Here is a 26,622-nt window from a genome sequence, read left to right as displayed (position 1 = left end):
GTGTGAAACTTATTTCCAACATAAAGTACCTCAGTGTCCAGTAGATGCCATATCTTAAGCACCTGCTGGCATTAAATCAATTAGTGATCAGTGACTTGATAACCGTGCACAGAAAATGCTGTAATGCACTGTTCAAATACAACATTAAGAAGCAGTCTTAAATATTTTAAGTCCAAATGAACTAACACCACCTAACCCATTATGGATAAGATCTGTTAAAAACATTAAAACACAATTTATGGAAGCTGTGGCCAGAGATAAGCTTAATTTGCAGACTGACCTTTTATTTATTTAGGAAACCAAATGAGGTCTAATTGCATTAGAATTGAATCCAGTAAATTTCCCTGAAATACTAATTTGGCAGTCATGGAATTGGTATGTCGGCAAATGCGGTTATTGCAAACGGCAGAGTGTACAGTACAATCAGATTGCTAAATTATCATTTCTCTCTACAGCTTACAAAAAGGACCACACCATTTTCTAGGGGAGGGGATGGAATACTCTATCCCAGACAACAAAAAATGATGGAAAATAAGTTCGCAGATGATGTACCTGCATAACAAAGCCTGCATAGGACACACTACTGAGCTTAGACATAAATTTAAATTCAACTGTGGGATGCCCACCCACAAAAGTACTTAACTCCAAAATATTAGAGCTGATTGGATGCCCTTTTAGAGCAAACCGGTTATAAAAGAGTAGGAACTTGCCATTGCTGACCACCCTCTGGCTGACCCTCCCAATACTTTGTCACTGATCTACAGTATGTATACAGAGTAGGAAACACAAGGTATGGCAGAAGTCTTTATCTGCCTACTTGTAGTTCCATGATTCATTGTATTGAATCAAAAAGGGTCCATATGATAGCCACACAACTAGCATTATCAGAAGAAGCCAGCAGCAAGGGCAGCCCTTAGGTTTAAAGCCCACAACCAAAGAAGGATTCCTAATAGCTCCCATTACCCCTCTTCTCTGTGGCCATTACAATCACTGTAGAAAAGTTAAGCTCCTATACCTTGGGTGGTTGAATGGAGAGTTGTGAAAAGGCCAAGGTAATCAGGTAGTGTGTGTCAGTTTATAGACATTTTTGCTAGAACTCGAGATAAGTAAAACTGTCCTATAAGGTTCTGTGTTGACATAATTTTTTTTTCACTTTAACCCCCCTGACGGTAAACCCGAGCGTGACTCGGGGTTGGTTTTCAATGCTAAAATCGGTATCCCCGAGTCACGCTCGGGGTGGACGTGCAGCGGCGCGGCTTACCTTTTGCTGGATCCACGGGCAAATTACTCACCTTGTCCCTGGATCCAGCGATGCCATCCCGCTGTGTGAGCGAGCGGGACCTCCTCGCTCGATTCACAGTCCCCGTGTGCCGCCGATCTCCGTTCCCTGCGACGTTACGACGCACGGGTAGCGGAGAACGGCGCCAAATTCAAAAAAGTAAACAAACACTTTACATACAGTACTGTAATCTATAAGATTACAGTATACTGTATGTAAAAAATACACACCCCCCTTGTCCCTAGTGGTCTGCCCAGTGTCCTGCATGTACTTTTATAAAAATAAAAAATGTTATTTCTGCCTAAAAACTGTAGATTGTCCAAAAGTGTCCCTTTATGTCAAAAATGGTTTTAGATCAGCTAGAAAACAGCGATAATAAATTATAATCACTTGCAGAATTGTGCGATAGCGATTTGTGGGGAAATTCGTCATAAAAAAAAAAAAAATAATGACAGCGACAATTCTGCAACTGAGCAAATTTCAGTGATTTTGAGTTGATTACATTATTGAATAATTTTTATTATAATTATATTATTATTTGTTATAATTATTTATAATTATTTATTATATTATAATTTATAATTTTGTTTTAAAAAAAAATCATACCCGGGATGCCTACAAGACTCTTGCTTGGTCAGATTTAAGTGAGTTATTTCTAAAAATTACAGGCCTACAGTATAAAACGCCAAATTTCCTTGCAAAATAAATGTACCGCTTTTGGTACGTAATTCCAGACAGAATCATACCGCCAGGGAGGTTAAATGGGTTTTGCATTCTCTTACACATTGAGTGTCGATGTCCTCCACATAAGCCCAAAACCAAAGCCTGTTACTATTGGTACTAGATTACAATACCATATTTCACCAAACACACACATTACCATGAACAGTGACAAGTCCATTTAATACTCACATTGTGTCTTGGCCTGCACCAACCCTAAGTGTCAGCCGAGGGATTACAGGTGAAGGAGCAGGAATAGGTATCTCCACTTTGGCTAGCTAAAGAAAAAAAGAATACGATTAGGCTGTAAGGCAAGTTATAGAATGCATTCTGACAAGCATTAACTTTTTCATAAGACTGGTCATACAATTGCAATATATTAATAAATAAAATAAAAAAGTGAAGAAAACTTTGAAACCATTAAAGTGTTTGTTACCCCAAAATGTCATATTGCTGATGTACCATGTACTTGTATGAGAAAGAATCCTGTTCTCTTTGTATTGCTTTCTTTATGTGAAATCCCCTCTTTCTGCTAATCCCCTTGCTTTCCTATTAAAAACTGACCACACTAAGCAGAAGAGCTGAGAACTCACTCAGTGTGCTTTACTCCAATGATCAGACTTGTCCTGACACCCCCCCCCCCCCCACAGCCATTCACTGGGAATCTCAGTGTGCTGTTAAAAAAAAAGGGGGGGTGTTTTTTATATCTATACAAAAATGTTTTGCCTTTAATTTCTATTTTAAACTGAATGGGTTGTTTTACATGGTGATCGTTTACAATTACTTTAAAACATGGAAGTCTTCAATTTGTCTGACTGCCATATGAAGAAATAGAGAAATTGGTTCTGAGGTCCCCAAACCAGAAAGCCAAAGAAGGGGGTGGGGGCCATTGTTGGACTATCGCGGTACTGGTAACATAAATATAAAATGTACAAAAACAATTATAAATATAGAATTTTTTTTTATTAAATACAGCATCAGTAAAGACACAACAAAGGGTACAAAATTAAAAGAGTTAACGACCAACGCAACACCAGTATGGTAATCCCCAGGCCATCGCCCGGGGTCCACAATGGATGCTGGACCCCGTGAATCTTGTGGCCTCACCCAGCCCACAGTGCCACTAGTAGGCTTCACTACCCTGAAGCCACCGTGGGATCCATTGTGGTCCCCCTCCCTCTTGGGTCCATTACCATGGACACTTTCTGTGGAGGTCATATGTGGCTCCACACACATGCCTCAGTTTGGGCTCCCGTTCCCGGGGCCCCCTACATGCAACACAATTCTTGTATTCAAGTAGATCCATCCATATTTACGCGTGCCCCTTGGTCGCCATACGGGACCCTGTGTGGTGGCACTCGCCTGTGGGGTTTTCTAGACACGCTTCTGATGAAACAGCTGAAGCCGCGAAACTAGTCAAGACAGTGTCATGACTCCCAACCCACTATTCTTCTCCCCCTCCTGGGGCTTACCATACTGGTGTTGCGTTGGTCGTTAACTCTTTTCATTTTGTACCCCCCTGTTGTGTCTTTACTGATGCTGTATTTAATAAAAATGTTGTCTATATTTATAATTGTTTTTGTACATTTTATATTTATGTTACCAGTACCGCAATAGTCCAACAATGGCCCACCCCCTTCTTTGGCTCTCTGGTTTGGGGACCTCAGAACCAATGTCTCTATATCTATATTCTGGATGATGGTATGACCCCTTCTCAAGTGTTTATTGATCCCTACCTTCAGAGGTTACAATACAAAATGCCATAAGAAGAAGAAAAATAAAGATTAATCAAAGATCAAAGCTCATCTGTTCGAAAAGCAAAATTTCCCTAGCGACCCTAAACTGTTACAGCAAAAAGTCGGGCTTGAGTCGATTTCTAAAACCTTGTGTGTTAGAAAGCCACCAGCCTGCCAGGAACTGCTCTCACATAACAAAAAAAGTGCCTGTATTGTAAACTTTGAAAATTACCATCTTCACAATGCTTAGAGACATATCAATGAGATCTCACAAAATGCGCTTCGGGAAGAATGGCCAAACTTTCTCATAGACACACTTCTAAACCTTGTGGACAACCTTCCCAGAAGAGTTGAAGCTGTTATAGCGGCAAAGGGTGGGCCAACTCAATATTGAACCCAGAGACTAAGACTGGAGTGCCATTAAAGTTCATGTGTGTGCAACGGCTAGTGTCCCAATACTTTTGGTAATATAGTGTATGTACATAACAGTGGAAAGTGCACGTGCAATACTTGCCTTTTGTGTAGCATTTCTGGCATGTGCAGTGTGAGTGATGGGATTCAATGACTGCGTACATTTATCAGATTTTTTTTCAAACAGTATTTTGTACCATTTTAAAATGGGAACCGTTACCTAACCATCACAAGTTAAGCCGACATCTGGTCTCTTGGGAACTTTCAATACTGAAGTTTGAAGTGTTATTTCAAAGCTTTCCAAATCAGTATAAAGTCAAAACACTGCAATACAACACCCTTTTGTAACCATCTCACTATACATTGTGCCTGGATTTGTCCAGTTAGATGTATAAGCAACCCTCCCTTTACCTGAACGAATTCTAGAAGCCTTATAAACCTTCTTCCGCCATGTGCTGCGTTTTTTGTTAATCTTCATGGATTTAGTTGCCTAGCCACATACCTCGGGGCACCAACCGATAAAGCTTTAACTCCCTATTGCTCCCAAAACCCCAGCAGAGCAGCAAAAAGCTCGGCAAATACGCCTGCAGTTTCTAGGGGGACCGGTTTAAAATCCTGACTTGCAGGAGAAAGGTGGATTTAAGAAACACTTATCAGCTATTCGCTTAACAATTTAATTCAGTATGGGAATTCTTCAAGCAGGGCAGCTTTACAGTTTATCTTCTTTACTGGGCTTTCTGATGGCTAGTGGGCAGTCCTGTCAATTTAATCTGTTGTTATTGCTTTTCTCAGTTTCGTTCTCACTCCTTTTTAAGCTTAAAATGACTACAAGAGTTTCACATTCGCATTGCTATGTATCTAAGATAACGTGTACGCACAGCAGTCTTTGAACCAGACATACTATACCGTTAAATAGGTACAAGTATTTTTTATGAATTAGAACTCCACCTTTGATTCATTATAACAGAGGTTTTTCGCACCTTGGACAACCACCTTGGGAATAGGGGTGGTTTACACTGCTTAATAGAAAAGGGCACTCCTTTTGAATTGGTTTGTGTTATCACATAATAGTCTTGCCCATTTTTCTTATTATTTCTAATAAAATTCAAGTGAAAGAAAATGGCACTAAAGCTGGCCATAGGTTTTTTTTTGTTTTTGTTTTTTAATTCACCTCGGTGTGTGGATGGAGGAATCCCCCTTGCCCAGACATGGTAATCTGACAGGTGCACCAGCCTATCAAAACACGTTGTGACCAAAAGTTTTGAAAACGACACAAAAAGACATTTTCAAAGTCCGCTGCCTCAGTTTTTACAATGGCAATTTGCATATATTCCAGAATGTTATGAAGAGCGATCAGGTGAATTGCAATGTCCCTCTTTGCCATAAAAATGAACTTAATCCCATAAAAAAAAAAATTTCCGCTGCATTTGTGAAGAAGGCTTCAGGGTGCCCAATAAGGTCCAGCAAGCACCAGGACCATCTCCTACAGGTGATTCAGCTGCAGGATCGGGGGCACCGCCAGTGCAGAGCTTGCTCAGGCAGGCAGGTGTGAGTGTATTGGCACGCACAGTGAGGCAAGGAATTTTGGGAGGATGGCCTGGTGTCAAAACAAAGCAAAAAAAAAAAAAGCCACTTCTCTCCAGGAAAAACAGAGACAGACTGTTATCCTGCAAACGGTAAAGATATTGGATTGCTGAAGACTGGAGCAAAGTAATTTTTCAAGATAAACCCCCTTTCTGATTGTTTGGGGCATCTGCAAAATACATTGTCTGGAGAAGAAAAGCGCTACCATCAGTCCTGTGTCATGCCAACAGTAAAGCATCCAGAGACCATTCATGTGAGGTTACTTCTCAGCCGAGAAAGTGGACTCACCAAGAAGACAGCCATGAATAAAGAATGGTACAAAAACATCCTCCAAGAGCAGCTTCTCCCAAGAACAGTTTGAAGATGAACCAATGCCTTTTCCAGCATGATGGAGCATCTTGCCATAAGAAAAAAGTAAAAACTAAGTGGCTTGGGGAACAAAACATCAACATTTTGGGTCCAGGAAATTCAAGTTCCAAGTGGCGGGTGAACACCCCCCCCCCCCCCACAAATTCTGACAAACTCCAAGCATCGATTTTGCAATAATGGGCTGCCATCAGTCAGAATGTGGCCCAGAAGTTGATTGGCAGCATGCCAGGGTGAATTGCAGAGGTCTTAAAAAAGAAACGTCAACACTGCAAATATTGACTTTGCATAAACTTAATGCAATTGTCAATAAAAGCCTTTGGACACTTATGAAATGCTTGTAACTATACTTCAGCATACCCTAGTAACAAAAAGACAAAAAAGATCTAAAAACACTGAAGCAGCAGACTTTGTGAAAATTTATATTTGTGTCAGTCTCAAAAGCTTTGGCCACATTTGTACACTGATCAGCCGCTGGTCAAAAAAAAAACCATTTCCAACATGTCCTTCGATCGACTCCTGTTGAGCAGGACCAGCCACACACGTGATAAAAATTTGACTGGTCTCCACTGAACCAGCCACATTTCAGCGTATGGTCAGCCTAAAACTGACCAAACAGCACCAATTTCAGCCAGTAACAGAGAAACCAACAAAATTTGCTGAGTGAGTGGCCATGTCAATTTTATCCGACCCAACAAGCCCTTCATTGAAAAATTGAAGGAGCCTGGAAAAAGGAAAATTGTTGCCCAAAAAAATGCTACATCCAATCAGAAGCCGCCACTGTTTGGCCATTTTGATAGCCAGTAGAACCGTCTGTCAACATACAACAGGCACAGCAGGAGATTTGTCTAGCCACGATGTATAGTGAAGATAGAGAATCAGTTTTTCTTTTTTTTTTTCCAACCTGCAGGCTAAACAAAAAACCTACCCACATATGTCCAGTTTTACCCGGTTTCAAAGCTATCCATAGACAAGAAAGTTACCTAAACTGGCTAGATTGGGTGATGATTCCATGTCTATGGTTCCCATATAACATCACTAACAAGGGTATAGCTTTAGGCACCGCTTTTGTGTGGTAGATACACAAAAGCAACAATTCCATCAGCCTCGTTTCTGTTTCTATAGAGAGGTGGGCAGTTATCTGTGCTTTCAGCCCTGTTTATTGTAGGACTATTGTAAGGGCAGGTCAAAAAAAAAAAAAAAAAAATTCAATTTCTATAGTCTTCCTACAATAAACAGGGCTGAAAGCACATATAACTGACCACCTCTCTATAGAGACAGAAATAAGGCTTATGGAGTTGTTACATCTATGTACTTACCACACAAAAGTGGAGCCTAAAGCTATACACTTCAATTTCTAAACAGTGCAGATAGAGAAATCTGCATTGCTGGATACTATATTCAGCTAGTCAATACCCCATGCATCCGATGAGATGCAGTTACTGTTTGACGACAATTATCCTCCTAGCTCAGCTGATTTTTAAATGGTCATGTTGAGTCGGATGGTGCAGGCAGGGCAAAACACCACCATACCATCTGCAGAATTTGAGCTGTGTATGGTTAGCGTGAAGCCAACTCCAGCAACACAAAAACACCTACCTTGCCGTGGGACTACAACCCCACTGCAAGAGTCAACTGCTTGGTTTAGGTCTAGGGGATGCGGAAAAGCACTTTTGGAGTTTAGCTTTAACCATGGCTTGAAAATCCCTCATCCATAGTCTTTGGATATCAACAGGCATCCAAAAGACAAGATTTTTTTTTAATCTGGATTGGATGTCCATGGCAACAACAGATTCATGCTGACCAAATGCTTTTAGGGGAACCTCAGACAGGCTGGAAAACCTGGTCTTATCACTATTATTACCCTGTGATAAGCCAGTGTCTTCATGAATGTACACCCCTCTCATCTCATTGCGGAAACCTGCAGCGACAAAAAGATACAAAGCTACAAGAATTTTGTGGATTGTATACTTATTTATGCCAAGTAGAGCTTGGCTGACCTCGGCAAACTTTGGAAAGGGAGTGTGAGGTTTGTCGAGGTCAGCCACACTGTCCTCTTGCCTTTCCAGCCGTTTCCGAGGCTCTCCGGCGCCCAACGCCTCTGGCCGCATTTGGTATTGCATGCCATTGAAGTCAATGCGGAACAAATTATTTTCTTTTCCATTGACTTTAATGGGGAAACTCGCTTTGATATGCGAGTACTTTGGATTACGAGCATTCTCCTGGAACGGATTATGCTCGTAATCCGAGGTTCCACTGTATTAGCCTATCTAGATTGAGGGCAATTTCAGATTTTCCTGAGTGCTGTAGGCAAAATCTGAGATCAAGATTTCAGATTATTTGGAAAACCAGAGTTACCAGTGACAAAGGCCTCTCCAAGGAACCACAAGCAGGGGGCCTAAGTAAAATAAGTGTGTGGCAAGGTTCAAGCCTATGGAAATCCCCATAAACAAACAATACACATTAACGTATAACCTTACTTTGTCATGCTTATGCTTTTCCTTATCTTTGTCTTTGTCTTTCTTTTCCTTTTCTTTTTTCTCTTTTTCTTTGTCCTTTACTTTCTCTTTGTCCTTCTTTTTCTTCTTCTCTTTCTTATCCTTTTTCTTATCCTTCTCCTTAGTTTTCTCTTTTTCTTCTACCGCCTTTTCAGGAATTAATGGTGACAAAGAAGGCATCAGAGAAGGTAGCCTAACAGCATTGGGAACATTTATCACTGGAAGTGAAATATCTTTTGGCGTTAGCAAAACAGGTGTTGGCAGTAAACTTTTTAACTTCTCCTCTTTGTTCTTATCCTTTCCCTTCTCTTTTTTTTCTTTATCCTTTTTATTCTTGTCTTTCTTTTTATCCTTATGCTTTTCCTTATCTTTCTTCCCACTGCTGTCATTTTGCTTTGATTTTAAGTCAGAGTCATTTACATCCTTTATTTTTAACTTGAAGATGTCCAAGTCTTCATCTTTGATCGAGTCTTTCCACTGAAGTTTTAAATCCTTGCCACCATCTTTGTCTTTTTCCTTTTCTTTTTTATCCTTGTTCTTTTCCTTGCTCTTTTCTTTATCTTTCTGTTTTTCCTTGTCTTTTTTCTTCATCTTTGATTTTAATTCTTTCTTTGTCTTCTTCTTCTTTGGCTCTACAGGAGAAACCAGCTTAATCTTCTCCTCTTGCAGTTTGACAATTGGTTCAGGAGTAGGAGGAGAGGCTGAAGGAGAAGAGAAACATGGCTGACTGATGGGGTTATTTGGTGGCGTTTCTTGGTTGACTTTTCGAATGACCTCATTTATGGAGTCATCCATTGTCCATGAAATATCAGAACTGGAGGTTCCACCTGAACCAGGAATTGGTGTGCTGCAAGACTTACCAAGACTGCTGTTAGATGCTGACATTTTAGGTGTAGCAGGCTCGGTTATGCTAAGTCTCTTAGGACTAGTAAATACTTCACTCTCAGACTCTGAACCTGAAGAAAACTCAAATGGATCAGGCTCTTGCTCAGCGCAAGCACGAGCAATTACAGCATCAATTGAATCTTCAATAGTATTTTCAGCCACTGATGGTTTGTTAGATGGATTTTCTGCATTTATTTTTTCAGAATCTTGCAACATTTGATTTTGCTTTACCTGTATGTTATCCTTTCCTGCCTTTTCACTTAGTGCAGCTAGTGGAGTACGGTTTGGGGTTTCTGCCTTTACAGGCAACTGAGCAGAAGCTCCAGAAGCTTTTGGGCTTTTGGGGCTCTTTGGACTTTTAGAACGTCCAGGAGATTTCTTTTCTTTTGGACCAGATTTAGGTGACCTTATAGGACTGCCAAGTACCGTTGCCAGAGGTGTGGATTTAGGAGATTTGTTTTTTTGTCCTGGCGAACCTTTTGATTTAGACTTAGAGGTCAGCGTTTTAGATTCTAACTGTTTGGAAGAGGGGGTTTGGGGTTTTAAAATAGGAGACAAAGCTAATGCTTCTGAGACGGGAAGAGCCAATCCTGAACTGTCCTGTATGTGATTGGGTGAAAGAATAGGCGAAACCTTCTGAGCATTTATTGAACTAAGTGGTTCTCGTGGTTCTAATGTTCCATCTAAAATATCGCCTTTAGTGTTCATTATTCGTTGGCGTTTGGCAAAAGGCATGTCTTGCATTTCTGGACTCTCCAGAGGTCTTTTATGCAAAAAGTTTTCATCATTAATGGTTTCATCATCATCATCATCCATCTCTGCTTCTTCAAGAGGAACTTGCATAGCTTCAGCTGATGTCCCACCATCTGTAGGCACTTGCTCCTCTTCTTCCTCTGCATGAGACAGAAACAGAATTATTACGTGTTAAAAAATATATATATAATTTTTTTTCTTTTAAAACACGATAATGGACTGAAACATTTTGTGAACATTTTATTAATGTGCACATTTGTTTTAACACAACAGCGATGCCAGAAATAAAAAAAATTAAACCATTAATTTGTTTTTAACGCTCCCAAACCAATATTGGCAGCTGCTTGATTTTGGTAAAACAAAGGGCCAGCCCACCCAAACCTTATTTCAGGTTTAAAGGCTGCCAATGACCGACGTTATTTACAGGCTTATTATAATCAAGGAAAGGACTGCCATTTGCCGAGTTCGAAGTCTGGTACACACCATTTGTTTTTTCGTTCAACCCAGCGGGCTGAAAAAAAAAAAAAAAGGCATTCTGGAGGACCTCGTTGTACCAACTATGCGATGTTCGTACAGCGATCTCCCCACTGATCTATTGTGTTCTGACCGGGAGACTGCCCCCATGCCAAAACACACTGATTGCAGCCATTGGCTGCGAGTGCCAACTGGATTCTGATCAGCTTCTGTGTTTCCAGAATGCTCGCTCGGCTGGTGGCATCTCTAGGACATAATGTTGGCTGGTTTCTGCTGAACCAGCCAATATTCAGCCTATGTTTACCAGGCTTTGCTGATTTTACATAATACAAAGTTAATAAACAAACATTCAAAGAGAAAGATCCATACAGAATATCGGTGGTGCTAGAAACTGTGCCTAATAAAAAAAAATATCCAAGACATAAATTATGATTGTCAGCCTCCACAAAATACAAAAATAATGGTTTTGGGCAAACTTTCCATTTAACATTACAAACCATAAAAATAAAAAAAATGAATGTATTCATTAGAAAATGATCTGTCCTATTGACAGACATCATGCATCATATTACTGTATATGCAAATGTGACCAGCAGTGCCCCGCTTGTTTCTACACTGTTGCTGGTCAAAAACAGTCAACAGGTTATTCCCAGTGGCATAAAAGGTCAAGTGTGGCTGTGGCACTGTTACACCAGACAGTGATCTGAATGGCACATGCAATGCCTACAGGGACCTTGAGAGAAATAACTGCTACAATAGTATACGAAGTGAAAAAAATACTATTCAGCCTCCCCACCTTCCTTCCATGGTAACCGGTTATAAAAGCCTACGTTTATTGCACTGTAGATGCTACAATATCATGAAAGAAAGTAAAGAATGGAGTCAATGATCTCTTAAAGAAGTTGTGGTGTACACTTTCATTTTAGAACATCAACATTATTATAGCAGTACAAACAATAGTGATTTTTAACAATCCAATACAAGCTTTTGTGGGGAAAAAATAATATTTTCATGTTGCAAGTTCTACCTGTCTGTTGGCCATCTCTTTCCACAATCTCATGGATTCCCTGCATGCTTTCCAGCCTCCCCTCTATGGTTTACTTTAAATTTTTAAGGACTACAGATCCCTTGGTATCTGGCTGACTGCAAGCAGTGATTTTTACCGTCTCTGCCTCCTGAATCGCCTCCACTCAGGGCATTTAGAAGGGCAACCGAAGGAAAAACGTAAGTGAACCAACAACGCACTAGCTTAACTCCTTGCAGACCAGCCACAGTTATACGGTGGCAGGTCGGGTCTGCTGGGCGAGATCACATAGATCTATGTCATCTCGTCGAGCAGCCAATAGGGGCGCGCTCGCCCCTGATGCCGACGCGCATGTCCGGCGGGCGCGATCACCGCCGGACATCTGCGATCGCTCATTGCAGAGCGAGAACCGGGAGCTGTGTGTGTAAACACACAGCTCCCAGTCTTGTCAGGGGGAGAAATGCCTGATTGTCTGTTCATACAATGTATGAACAGCGATCAGTCATTTCCCCAAGTCAGTCCACCCCCCCTTCAGTTAGAACACACCCAGGGAACATACTTAACCCCTTCCTCGCCCCCTAGTGTTAACCCCTTCCCTGCCAGTGGTATTTTTATAGTAATCAATGCATTTGTATAGCACTGATCGCTATAAAAATGGCAATGGTCCCAAAAATGTGTCAAAAGTGTCCGCCATAATGTCGCAGTAACGATAAAAAAAAAAAAAAAAAAATCACTTATCGCCGTAAAAAAGTAAATGGTAAAAAAAAAAAAAAAAATCACTTATCGCCGTAAAAAAGTAAATGGTAAAAAAAAAAAAAAAAAAAAAAAAAGCCATAAATCTATCCCCTATTTTGTAAACGCTATAACTTTTGCGCAAACCAAACGCTTATTGTGATTTTTTTTTCTACGAAAAATATGTAGAAGAATACATATCGGCCTAAAAAATCGTTTATATATTTGAGGGATATTTATTATAGCAAAAAATATATTTTTTTTTCAAAATTGTCGCTCTATTTTGTTTATAGCGCAAAATCAAAAAAACGCAGAGGTGATCAAATACCACCAAAAGAAAGCTCTATTTGTGGAAAAAAAAGGACGCCAATTTTATTTGGGAGCCACGTCGCATGACCGCGCAATTGTCAGTTAAAGCGACGCAGTGCCGAATCGCAAAAAGTGGCCTGGTCTTTGACCAGCAATATGGTCTGGGGCTCAAGTGGTTAAAAGGAACCCATTTAGCAAATAAAAAAACATCCTTTACAACCTTTAACTTGCCTTATAACTAGGGGTGCAACGGATCGTCACCGATCCGTGATCCGAACGGACCACCCCGTTCGGATCGGCACACCTAGCGATCTGCGGAGCGCTCCGGAGCCTAGGCAAGTCCCCGGCTTCGGCCTAGCTCCGGAGCGGCGGCCATCTTGCTCCACCCAGTCTGCTTGCCAGAGCCCAGCGTGACACGCCTCCCCGGGGAGGCGTGTCACGATATGCACTGGGCTCTGGCAAGCAGACTTGAAGAGGGAATGTTAGCAGTGAAGCACTGGTGTGAGAGGGGGGTGGGGGGGAGAGCACAATAGCAATTCACAGGGGTGGATTAAAGAGGAAGCAGGTGAGGCTGTTTGGACAGGACTTGTTAAAAGTACAATCTTGATGTTTTTACAGGAAGATTATTTACTACTGCATGTTATTTCCCCCAGTTCTGACACTGACTATAAAGTGTGTGTGTGTATGTGTATTATATATATATATATATATATATATATATATATATATATATATATATATATATACACACACACACACACACATATAATATAATATATATATATATATATATATATATATATATATATATATATATATATATATATATATATATATATATATATATATATATATAATTTGGACCGATGAAAACTGACCCCTTTTTTTGCTGAAAATGATCCGATCCGTGACTCCTGATCCGAGGATCGATCCGATCCGTGAGTTTTTTGATCCGTTGCACCCTTACTTATAACAAAGGACTAGAGTATGCCACACACAACTTTTAAATCTAGACATTTGTGTGTATTTTTTAGCTTTACGGATGGAATACAGCATGCTGTATATGTCATCGATTTACTGCAATTAAAACCAGTGTGAAAATATAGAGACTTCTGGCACTGCTAACAAATCCAGATGCCAGCAATCCATATTTGCATGTACTCCAGAGCTAGGATCCTGCGTCCACACACACCAAGAATGCCACCTAACATTATGAATGGACTAATATATATGGTAATGCTGTTATATCACAAAGGCAGAAGGCCCAGATAACAGCAATAGGTTTCTATGACTACACACCAGACCAGGATGTTTACAGGAACTGGCTGCTGACACCACATGAGAATTTAAAGCACCTGGTTATTTATGATATAGTTTATGATAAAGGATACATCCACCCATTTTCCCTGCCTGGCAGATACAATAAATTGGCCTCGTAAATCATCTCATTTTGTGCCATTTGTGATTATAGTAACATACCACGCACAAGTTTAGGAGGAGTAATATCTTTCAGGACAACAGAGTGCACACACTTTCTTGGCTTACAGATAAAAATAAATCATACCGGCGTCGTCTCCAATGGGTGTCTGTATTGCTCTGCAAATGACAGCTAGAAAGTGAAAGTCTAAACCCGATTGGTAGTTGTGTAGGTCATGTATGCACTGTTGCTGCGTGTTAAGGGGGTAAAGGCAGACAATTTATTTAAATACCTAATGCACCAAAAGAGGTGTATGTCCTATTTTGTGCAATACATCACACCACATACGTGGCCGTTCTATAGTGTGCACTACAATAAAGGAGAGTTGGAGTGCCATTAAAAAAAATGTTACTGCAATGAACCAACACGTCTTCATACAATGCGGCAGGGCAGCACTGTAAACTTGGCTTAAAGCATTCTGAGATACACTGATAAAAAATGAACACATAATGTACAAGCTCGTTATACCCACTCTAAGAACAAAAAATAGCAAAAAAATAAATAAAAAAATTATACTGAACTCATTGCACCAAGACAGGGGTGTCCAAACTTTTTTCAAAGATGGGCAGATTTGATGAAGTGAAAATGCGTGAGGGCTGACCATTTTGTTTGACATTCTTTGAACCATTAAAATAAAATGCAAACGAACCAATACACTGCCCAACAAGAACTATCTTGTGTAGTGAAGAGTCCAAGCATGAGCTTGGGCGTGTTATTTGGATATTTATCTGCGTATAACACGCACCTTCACTTTAAGAGGGAAGGTGCAGGGGGAAAAAAAATACATTTTAAATAAAGAACTGTGAAGCAAAATAAGGGTCAGTACCCATCAATGCAGCCTCGCCATTGCCATCAATGCAGCCTCGCCATTGCCATCAATGCAGCCTCGCCATTGCCATCAATGCAGCCTCGCCATTGCCATCAATGCAGCCTCGCCATTGCCATCAATGCAGCCTCGCCATTGCCATCAATGCAGCCTCGCCATTGCCATCAATGCAGCCTCGCCATTGCCATCAATGCAGCCTGATCCATGCCCATCTGCAGCCTCGGAGGGGGAGGTTTGAGCGTATACAGGAGAATACATACAGGAGAATCTCCTGTTTACTCGGCAGCCTCTTTAATACAAAGTCCCGCTTCCTATGATAGACAGAACGTTTTGGATGGGGCTGGCCGGCGTTTAAATCGGAAGTAAACCTATCCATATGCCTATGCATATGCCGCGAATGTAGCACTCCCATTGGTTATGCTCTCAACCACACTTCCAAACCATCCAATGGCTGGTGTCATAACTAACCACATGTGCAGCATCATGGCAGTTGTGGATTAAACAGAGGCAAAGATGGCAGCTTCCTTGGCTGAAAACGATAAGGGGGTTTACTTACACTTTAAGTAATTAACTTCCTGACGTCATCAATAGATGAAACGTATGTCGAGACGTACGTTCAGCTACTTCCGGATGTGGCACAAAGAGGCGTGGGAACGCACGCTACACCTACCCACGAGAGCGAGACACAGTGCTCCACGTCACATCTAGCTGTAACACGCTTGATTCCTTAGTGCCAAGGTCTCGGCACTTGCACAAGTAAGTGGACATTTGGATTTTGTTTTTAATCCGTTTTACAATAAATCGCGGAACTTCACTATGGCCCGTTTTTCTTCACTTTATCCATGGCTATTTCTTCTGTTGGAGTCCATTCCTGGCAAGTCCCATCCAGGTACCAGTACAGACCTTAGGCCACCAACTGTACTAAAGCTCCACCTGATCCTTTTATTAAAACGAAGGGTCATGGTGGTCTGGCAAGTAGGCACTTACCTCTACCTCTCACCAGGTGTCGCCAATTTGATGTCTGTTCCGTGGTGATGGTGTCTACTCTCAAGTTAACCATTTGATGCATGACTTACCAATTGCTTATTTAGTGACCATTGCTGCATTTTTTTGGACCCGTTTGCGCCTATTTTTTTATGTTATTATAGAAGCACTTACACTTTAAATCACTATTGTATTGTTGACCTTATAGTTAACATATTGTCTCACGCTAGAATTTGGAATTTATCACCTACTATTAGCGCCCCCTTATTACTATACACCCCCCACATTGCTAAAGCTGTTTTCACACCACTTTAGGGGAGCAGCTTCCTTAATATATTTTACATTACCATAGTGCGGAGTTCTCCATTTACTAATTATCTTCTAATGTCACAAAAAAATATTTTTTAACAAAATTATTCAAGTTATAATATATCACTGCCAGAACTGACCTTTGGGAAGAAACACAACCTGCCATTAGTCACACAAACACCGGTCAGCTCTTTTACATCACACGGTTTTGCAGTAAACACGAATACAATATAAAACTATTAACCAGCTCAAGTGATGCCTTCATTTTTATGCAGGACTTGCCCCGCTGCTCTCAATGACCTTGACAAAATTCTGGAAAAGTATCTCAGGACCTGGGGCTCTAAAGCTATTTTAGAATTAGCTTTGAATAATTGTCCCACCATATGAGTTTCTTGATTAATTGCTTCAGATAAGGTCTCGTTTTCTTCACTGGCCTCCAGTGGCTCCCCCTTATTTCCCATAACCGCTCGCTCGTCTTGTTCCTCTGTACACTGGGAATGGCAAGGAGAGAAAAAAAATCTGAGATACACCAATTCCATTACCCAGGGATTCGTTTTGAGATAACCCTTCGTATTCCATTACTGCCCATTATTAGTGTAATTATTTAATCAAGTTTACTTTGTTTGAAAGATGCACTAATTGTTTTCAAACGAGTATTAGCCAAGTATAAAAGACCTACAAAACACTGATCTGTTATGGGCACAAAAATCACAAGGAATATACAAAAGTTTGCCCTATAAATTGTCAGATATTCACTTTAACATTACACATTAAAAAAAGTTAGATCATCAAATAAATTTCAACTTTGATGATGCATCAGAAACACCCAAGTACTACAAATTACAATGCAAAAGTATGCAAATGTATTCTAAACTGTCATTAAATTTTTAAAATACAAAAAGGATTTAAAAATATTTATTAAATCAAACAAACGTAAAAAATGTAAAGCAAAAAAATAAAATAATTGTGGTCAAAAGCTTAACCGGAGTCAAGAAATCCATTTAAATGACTGTATACAACAGCATCTCCATGTTAACTTGAGCAAATCACTGGTAAGCAAATTTTTTCGAATAAAATAATTATTCCAGGCATTGCTACATTATCCATTGCCAGGTATGGTAAATGCATAGTTAAAATTTAGTTAAAACTGGACCAATGCCCCTGGAAGTTGGAAATCTGCTACTCCAGTGATGTCCATTTACTTTCTGGTACCGTAGCTAACAGCTACCCTATTTACTGAACACAAGAGACTGGCAGGTACGCCATTCAGAGAATGCTTCTCATTTGAATGCAAAGCTTTCTTTGATTGGATAAGACAGGGTGGTAACATCAAACTCTCAACCACACCCAATCAGGGAACGTTCTGCATTCATTTAGAGAACGTAAAGAATTCTTTGAATAGTGAATGTGGCGAGTGACAAACCTTGTATTCACAATGCATCAGGATGGACGCCCAACATGGGACCCAGAAGCAAAAGTAGAGATTGCTAGAGCAGCGGTGCCTGCGTCTGTGATTTCGAGCTTCCAGGGGCATCAGCCAGGTATGCTATATACATATAATAATGCAAAAAGCCACACATCCAGACCAAAGTATGAACATCGGTGTAAAACAGCCTCAAACAGCTTGCCTTTGCAGACCAAGCCCCCCGGAAATAATTCACTCCACCCACCTGGTCTTAGTCATAGAGGAGGCTCGCTCAGGCCTGGGACTTTGGCTCTCTGCATATAAAAAAAACGATCACCGGGGGATGAATGAACAAAGATTGACGACACCAAGATCTTGGAGGCCCAGGGGAATTTGTTTTCTCTCTCCGCTTTGGTCGGCACGCCAAGTTTAATCATAGGTCATTATAGTATATACACAGTTATATTTGTCCAAGCTGGAATAATGTAACTTTGTATAATAGACATACCTGGACTCATTCTTTAAAGCAAACCTTCGGCCTCCCAAGCACAATCCTGCCTCTCCGCCCGTCTCCTCCATCACTTCAGTCACCTTAGGCAAATGACGCGTACAATGTCCGCTGTGCCTTCCAGAATATGTACGTCACATATCCCAGAAGGCATAGCCTTTCATTGAGGAAAGAAGGAGGGGCGGGCCTACTAGCACATCATCAGGAGGCATGCCAGCTGAACGATGAACAGCCGGCAGCCTAGCGATTATGCCACAGGGAAACATGGGGGCACGGACCAGAGCACTGCCAGAAGAAAGAAGCTCTCAGCTGGACAGCACTCGACCTACTGGGTGAGTGAGTATCAAAAGTTAAATACATCTCTCAGGAGCCCTTTTCCTACATTCAGTGTGGGCAGACTTTTGGAAGTCAAGGCAGTAGTATTGTTTTGTTGGGAAAGAATTCAATATATGCAGGGCTGACATCACCGGTTGGAAATTTATTACAGCAAATGCCCAAACATAAATTGGGAGTACACTGGATTTCTAGCCGTTAAAAAAAGTTATAAACCTCTGAACCCCCCCCCAAAAACAAACTGCAAGACAAAGACATAATGAGCTAGTATGCATCGCAGACATCTTTCCCGGAGCTTTTTCCGGTTTCGCAGGCTCCGGCTTTGCGATTGGCCGGAGCCGCAATGACGTCATGTGAGCGGGAGCCGCAGTTCACATCACGGGCTCGGAAGGAACGGCACACAGTACATGTTTAGAAGATATTTTCAATGCCTATAGGTAAGCCTTATTATAGGCTTACCTATAGCTAAAAGTTTGCAGAGGAAGTATACTTCCTCTTCCAATTAGTATTTTTCTGTATTTGACACTAAAGCCCCAATTCCAGTGAATGGTTCTAAGTTCAGAAAAAAATAAAAAAGGGCATCCATAACACTATTTAACTTCTTGCGAAAGATGGGTATCAAGCTGTATTTATGCCAAATCCAAATATTATCGATACTCAGTGCCCCAAGACACAAAAGATGTACAAAAAGGAAGGTTCTTTTTTTTTGCCCCAGCCTCCAAATTTTGGCAACAGCTGTGTATAGAAATCATATCCATAGCATAGATATATACCTAGACTTGTGGACCAAATCAAAGCCAAGCCATGTTTAAAAAAAACACATATATATTATATATATATATATATATATATATATATATATATATATATATATATATATATTACACACACCGTATATAATATCTACAAAGTATCACCCCATCTGGGGAAATGTGGCTGGATATAAAAATTAAGGGGTTAAGAGTTAGCAGTGTTGCACTAAGGTCAAGTCAAGATGTGTCATTCAGGTAAGCGCTGCATGGTGCAACAACAGGTTATAATTAAAGCTGGCTTAATTAGGATTGTCAGGGTTCTGGAGAGAGTGTTTAAATAAATGTAAACCGGTGATCAGGTTACAATGTACCGCTAACAATTAAGCTTACTCGCTATGATTCAGAGAGATTTATGTAAACTTCTTATGACCTTTCCACCAAGAAATCTCTACAGGAAAACTTAAACCAGCGGCATGTACTCTGAGTCAACAACAGTTCCGTTTAGTAGCTATAAAATAATAATTCTTTATGTACCTCCCCCTGTCCTTTTATTGTTAATTCACATATTTTCTAAAAACCCAAAAGATATTTAATGTTGAAGTATATTTCATTTACATATGCTAAAATAGCAAATAAGAACCATGTGAAAAACCATGAAGGCCTTCATAATTCCTCCTTTAATTTCTATGTGTAACATAACTATGTGCAGCTGCAAAATGCTTGGCAAGCAGTATATGCATTCATTCATATACTAGAGCAAATTTAGACAGGAGCAAATTAACCTACCAGCATGTCTTTGGAGTGTAGGAGGAAACCAGAGTATCTAGAGGAAACCGGCATCCCTAGTGCTGCTAGGCGGAAGTGCTAATCACTTGTGCTGTCCCATTTTATTATTAAAAGTTTTAAGCAATATCACACTATGAGGGGTTCCTCTGTCCTGTGAGCTTGAGTGGAAGAAGATAAAGGTCGAACGCTTAAGCCCTGTACACACGCTCAGTTTTCCCAGCGGTAAAAAGTCTGCCGAGAAAACCAAGGGGAAAGCCCAGAACCCGGCAGGAAAACTAGAATTGGAGCATTGGCCGGGAATCCCGGCCATGTGTAAGCTCCATCGGCACTGCCTCGCAGTCTTTCCAATAGGCAAGTAGTAAATCTGGTGGGGGGAAAAAAACCTGGGAATCCCAACTGGAAAATAGACAGCAGGTTCTCCATCCCCCCGATGGGATTACCAGCTGTTTTCCTGACAGGAAAACTGCGAGGAAGCATACACACGTCCGGTTTTCACAGCCAAAAGCTCTCCTGGCAGTTTTCCTGCTGAGAAAACCGGTTGTGTGTACAAGGCTTTAAAATGGCACACACACACACACACACCTTTTGTCCTTGATGATTTTAACACCACCTTCTTGGAGCATATGAGGAGGAATATTTAAACAGCGACAACACTAAAGTAAGAGCAGAGTTGATCCCCAGTGGGGAAGGCGTTTGTAACCTGGAGGTGAGTGTGCAGACACAAAAAGATGGTGGGAATCACTGAGCACCATTTGAAAGACAAGTGAACAATGAATAAGACTGGGAGTCTTCTGTAATAAGGAAAACACAAGAGACTTTTTTGCACTCGCCATTTTTATTTATTCATTGAATTTGATTGAATTAAGGTCATCAACACAAAATATAAACATGTATAGTAGAGCTGCACGATTCTGGCTAAAATGAGAATCGCCATTTTATTGCTTAGAATAAAGATCACGATTTTTGCTGCGTAACATCATCTGTCACAGAATACAAAAAAATTGGGCTAACTTTACGGATACATTTATTTTTTTAATTCATTAAAGTCTGTTTTCCCAAAAGATTGCATTTGAAAGACCGCTGTGCAAATACAGAGCGACATACAATATTTCAATGACCACCATTTTCTCGGGGGTCTCTGCTAAAAAATATATCATTTAAATTGGGGGGGCCAGACTTTGGCCAGCGGGTGTGGAAATGTTCCTGGCATCAGTGGGAGGAATAGTACCCCATTGTTGGTATCATAGTGCCCTATTAGTGGTGTCAGTGAGAGAAATGGGAGGGAGGGATAGTGCCCCATAGGCCGGATAAAGGCAAGCAAAGGGCCGCAGTTTGGAGACCACTGATCTAAAAGTACTAAAGGTTTCTCTTTATCGCTGCCTAAGCAATATTGTGACAAACTTTGCAGGCTGCCTGTTTTGTTTTTGTTTTTTGACAGTTGTCAACAGTGAGCAGAGAACAGCTCTGCACTGAATCGAGGAAATGCCGTTTTAAGATCGTGGAGGGGTTGAATCGCGATCTTGATTCTTTAATGAGTAATTGTGCAGCTCAAACGTATAGAAGGTGGCACAGAATTCATTATTTGTATTAGACGTAATGTGGCCAACTACAGTAACAAAAAAAGTGTTTTGTAATGCTAAAAAAGTTGCTGCTGTGACATTACTATAACAATCTATCTCACTTGAAAAATATACAGGCAACAATGCAAGAAAATATTGAAACCATGCTTCTGGATGCAGAAAACCCATATTGTGTATGATCATTTGATTAAATTGCCATGGTAGCAAAATGAAAGCTTGGCAAAAGACAAGGCTAAAACCGCTCATTCCAACTATTGTCTTTTCGTGTTTATCTTTTGAGGCCAACAACCAAAAAGCACATCAGACAATTGGACAGTTTATTAATAAAAAAAAAAAATAATGTTTGCCCGCAATTTGCATTTCCCAACAATGCACAACAACCTAAAACCAGAATATTAGACTGTACGTTTACTATATCCTACTCAAAAAATTAAACATCTCCAGCATTCTTTCCTAAAAGTATTATCTGAACAATGAAACTAATACTGTTCTTCTGGTGGATTACAAAAAAAAAAAAAAAAGAATCTAAAAAGGTTTTACACTACAATCACTTTATGCTTTTCCATGCTGCATTACAAATACCTCACAAAGGCAGTTATGAGGAAAAAAAAAATGACAGACTCCAATAATTACACGAGGCTGTGAAAATACCTGCATGTTTGGACCGGACAGACTGGCTCCACTACAGGGGTCTGGTATGCGACTTTTCTTTCTTTTGCATTATTTTGTCTTGGAACAATCACTTGTTTTATAAAACATAAAAGCTTGATGGGGAACTGAATGTGCCACATGCTTAACTGAGTAGGGTTAAAGGAAGGAGGAGACAGAACTAATAACCTAATGAAACAAAAACACAACTTATTTCTCTTGTGATTTTTTTTTGTCATTTCACAACTGACAAACCGGAAAAAGAAAACCCAAAAATAGTATGAATACGATGAATTAATTTAAAATGTTTGCATGGAAGCTATTTTTAGCTTTCATGAAAAAAAAAAGGGGGACAATCTCAAAAGAGATCTGGTAATCTGCAGAATGTGCGCTCACCCCAGATGTGAACCAAACTATTTCTAGTATGGTCATCTGCGCCTGCGGGGAATCCACCCCTGGGTGATGTTCTAGATGGTGACTCTCTCAAAAAGTTAACCACAAGGTATCTTATTGCTATTGGGATCTCTTGTATTGGTAGGGGAACATAGGATCCTCCAAGGCAAAATAAACACCTCACTGGATGGATCCTCAGATATTATGCAGACAAAAACACACAACGGGGAATTGCACATAGCGTAAAACCGTAGATTTATTCAATTAAAGAACAAAAAAAAATTGAGAAAAAAACACTACATTTTATGAGGTCTAAAACCTGGCATCCAGAGTGTACAGCATGGTTTTTGTGCAATTAGCTCCAGCCAGTCTAACGTGTGCTGCAATCTACATCTTGGTTAGATTCCAGCTATCTCGTGACGCGATGAAGCCTCAACGCGTGTTTAGAGGAGGGAGACTGGGTTGGGAGAAGCTGCCTTATTGCGGTTAGCTGAGCAGAGGGGAGGAGGCAGCTGAAGGTTTCCTCTGACGTGTCCCCAGATGGGCGCTCCCAGTAGGAAGCAGGCAGCAGCCAGCCCTACTGCCTGCCCTTTTCTCCCTCTCTGGCCAATCATATCCTGACCATTGGGGAGGGGGGCGGCGGGGGATAGGGAGACTAAGCTGGGAAAAGATGCCTCCTATCTTTCTGCTGAGCAGAGGGGAGGAGACAGCCGCTATCCCCTTGCACAGTGCCAGAACGCTAGATGTGTACTGTTACTTTGCAATATGTACCTATGTGCATTACCTTCGTTCATTCAGGGCATTGTGCACACAAATATTATATAATATATATATATATATATATATGGCATAATACAGGGCACTCCACAATGGATAGATCATCAGGTGTAGTGAGCGAAGGTCAGGTAGTACAGCCAAAGCAGCAATTTCCTTCTTCACCAGCAATGTAGTACTTCAAAAGTTGGAATTCAAAGGCTTCTCACAGCATTGTGGCTTTAGGGCCGTTTGTTTTTGTATGAATACCAGTTTCATGAAGCAAAATTAATTTTGTATGTCGGTTGTCTTTATTTGATAAGAAGTTTGTATTCTTAAATAACCCAAAATGCAAAGGTGCAGTGCAGAGCCTTGAGTGTCTGGACTGATACGTCGACGATATGTGAATGGGAGAGTGTCGGAACAGACACAGGATTCTCTCCCCCCATTTACAGATCATACAGTAAAAAGGTACTGACTTTCCTCATTGGAGGAGAAGACAGGAAGGGGCGTGTCACCATCAGATCATTTTAGTGCAGCTTTGCCAGAAGAACCAAAGCTGTTAGATGAAGTAAACCCTGATGGGTTTTATTTCCTCTTTATTTTCCTGCAAAGTTAACCACTTCCATACTGGGCACTTACGCCCCTTCCTGCCCAAGCCAATTTTCAGCTTTCAGCACTGTCGCACTTTGAATGACAATTGCGCGGTCGTGCTACACTGTACCCAAACAATTTTTTTATCATTTTGTTCCCACAAATAGAGCTTTCTTTTGGTGGTATTTGATCACCTCTGCGGTTTTTATTTTTTGCGCTATAAACAAAAGAAGAGTGACAATTTTAAAAAAAACACTATTTTTTACTTTTTTATTTAATAAATATCACAATTTTTTTTAAAAAAAACGTTTTTTTTTCCTCAGTTTAGGCCGATATGTATTCTTCTACATATTTTTGGTAAAAAAAAATCGCAATGATCATATATTGATTGGTTTGCGCAAAAGTTATAGCGTTTACAAAATAGCTGATAGATTTATGGCATTTTTATTTTATTAATTTTTTTACTAGTATTGGCGGCGATTTGCGATTTTTTTTACTGTCACCGTGACATTGCGGCGAACACATCGGACACTTTTGACACGTTTTTGGCGCCATTCACATTTATACAGCGATTAATGCGATAAATATGCACTAATTACTGTATAAATGTGACTGCCATTCAAGGGGTTAACACTAGGGGGTGAGGGAGGGGTTAATATGTATACCTAAATTGTGTTCTAACTGTGGGGAAAGGGGGGTGACTGGGGGAGGTGACCGATGCTGTGTCCCTATGTACAAGGGACACAGATCCGTCTCCTCTCTCCCCTGACAGGACGTGGAGCTCTGTGTTTACACACAGAGCTCCACGTCTTGTCCCTGTAGCCGCCGATTCCGAGTGCCTGGCGGACATCGCGACCGCCAGGCACGCGCATCGGCATCTCGGGGACGCGCCGGGCGCGCGCGCGCTGCCGCCGGCGCGCTCGCGCACCCCCCAGTGGCCGCAAGAATACAGGATGTCAAATGACGTCCTGTTGAATTTTCAGAGTAACCGTGGAGCCGTCATTTGACGATGGCCCGGTACTCTAGTGGTTAAACCATAATGGGTACTATGCATCGCATAGTAGCCCATTATGTGTCACTTACCTGAAACCGAAGCCTGTGAGGTCACCGCTGTCCCCTGTGCAGGAAGCTTCCATTCTTCATCTCTCTTCCCACCGGGGACTCCGGCTCTGTGACTGGCGGGTTACCGCTGTTACAAGCATTTGGCGGCCAAATGCCAGCAAACTAACATACTGAACACGATTCTTCGGCTTTAAAAAAAAAAATGCTTCCAACCACAACTGCCTCTAACCTACTGTAAATGACTGAGTCTACATGTACATATAAGATACCATTGAAGAGAGTTTAGGGGCTGCTGAAAAAAACGTCTAACTGCTCCTAAATGTCTGTTTAGCAGCTGCAGTGTACATGAGGCCCAATAAAGATCACTCATCCCCCTGTTCTTTCATACAGTGCCATGTGGAGTTTAAATTATAGAGAGAGTCTAAAAGCAAACAGCTTCTGCCGGAAACATTTTTAAACCTTGTTATACAGCTCTGACACTGCCAACATGGGTGCACCCTGTGTCAAAACGCATATTTGTAAACAAAAAACTGTTTCAGAACTGGGGTTGTAAAGGTAAAAAATTCCCCTAAATAGCTTCCTTTACATTAGTGCAGTCCTCCTTCACTTACCTCACCCTTCCATTTTGCTTTTAAATGTCCTTATTTCTTCTGAGAAATCCTCACTTCCTGTTCTTCTGTCTGTAACTCCACACAGTAATGCAAGGCTTTCTCCCTGGTGTGGAGTGTCGTGCTCGCCCCCTCCCTTGAGGAGGCGAGCAGGAGAGTCAGGATGCTCTCTACATTGTAGATAGAGAAAGGAGCTGTGTTAAGTGGGCGTCCTGACTCTCCTGCTCGCCCCCTTCCCCCTCAAGGGAGGGGGCGAGCACGACACTCCACACCAGGGAGAAAGCCTTGCATTACTGTGTGGAGTTACAGACAGAACAGGAAATGAGGATTTCTCAGAAGAAATAAGGACATTTAAAAGCAAAATCGAAGGATGAGGTAAGTGAAGGAGGACTGCACTAAGGTAAAGGAAGCTATTTAGGGGAATTTTTTTTTCCTTTACAACCCCTTTAAATATGAAAAGAAATAATGCCATAGTTCCTTAAATATATATATTTCCTACAAAGAGCCCATAATTCCAGGGTGGATTGAATTTAAATCGAGTAGATTTAAAGGGGTGGTTCACCCTAAAAACTACTTTTTTTTTATTACACTGGCCCCCCACATTACAATACGATTAAGGCTATTATTTTTTTTTTGATGCTGTACATACCTTTGTACAGCATATTCACCCGTTGCTTCGGGGTTGCGAGTCCCGCGGGAGTGGGCGTTCCTAACAGGTCTGTGATTGACATTTTGACCAAAAACGAGCCCCCCCCCCGTCGCGCAAGCCGGGCCACGATTGGCGAAAGGAGCCGAACGGCGATGCGCATGCGCAGTATAGCGCTGACTCACCG

The 26,622-nt window shown here is 41.0% G+C and overlaps 1 protein-coding gene across 1 annotated transcript in view; it reads right to left on the bottom strand.

Moving 5' to 3' along the window:
• The window catches only part of TAF3 (TATA-box binding protein associated factor 3), a 138,152-nt gene that overhangs the window by 19,731 nt on the left and 91,799 nt on the right, over positions 1-26,622 (bottom strand). The window contains exons 3-4 of the mRNA XM_040343351.1: positions 8,577-10,372; positions 2,192-2,277 (exon numbers count right to left, since the gene is read on the bottom strand). Of these exons, the coding sequence (XP_040199285.1) occupies positions 2,192-2,277; positions 8,577-10,372 (1,882 nt within the window). The remainder of the gene's footprint in view (positions 1-2,191; positions 2,278-8,576; positions 10,373-26,622) is intronic.

This window comes from Rana temporaria, chromosome 3 (genome assembly GCF_905171775.1).
Source record: "Rana temporaria chromosome 3, aRanTem1.1, whole genome shotgun sequence".
NCBI classification, from domain to species: domain Eukaryota; kingdom Metazoa; phylum Chordata; class Amphibia; order Anura; family Ranidae; genus Rana; species Rana temporaria.
The sequence above is the reverse complement of the archived record's forward strand: the minus strand, read 5'-3'. Positions and strand labels throughout refer to the sequence as shown.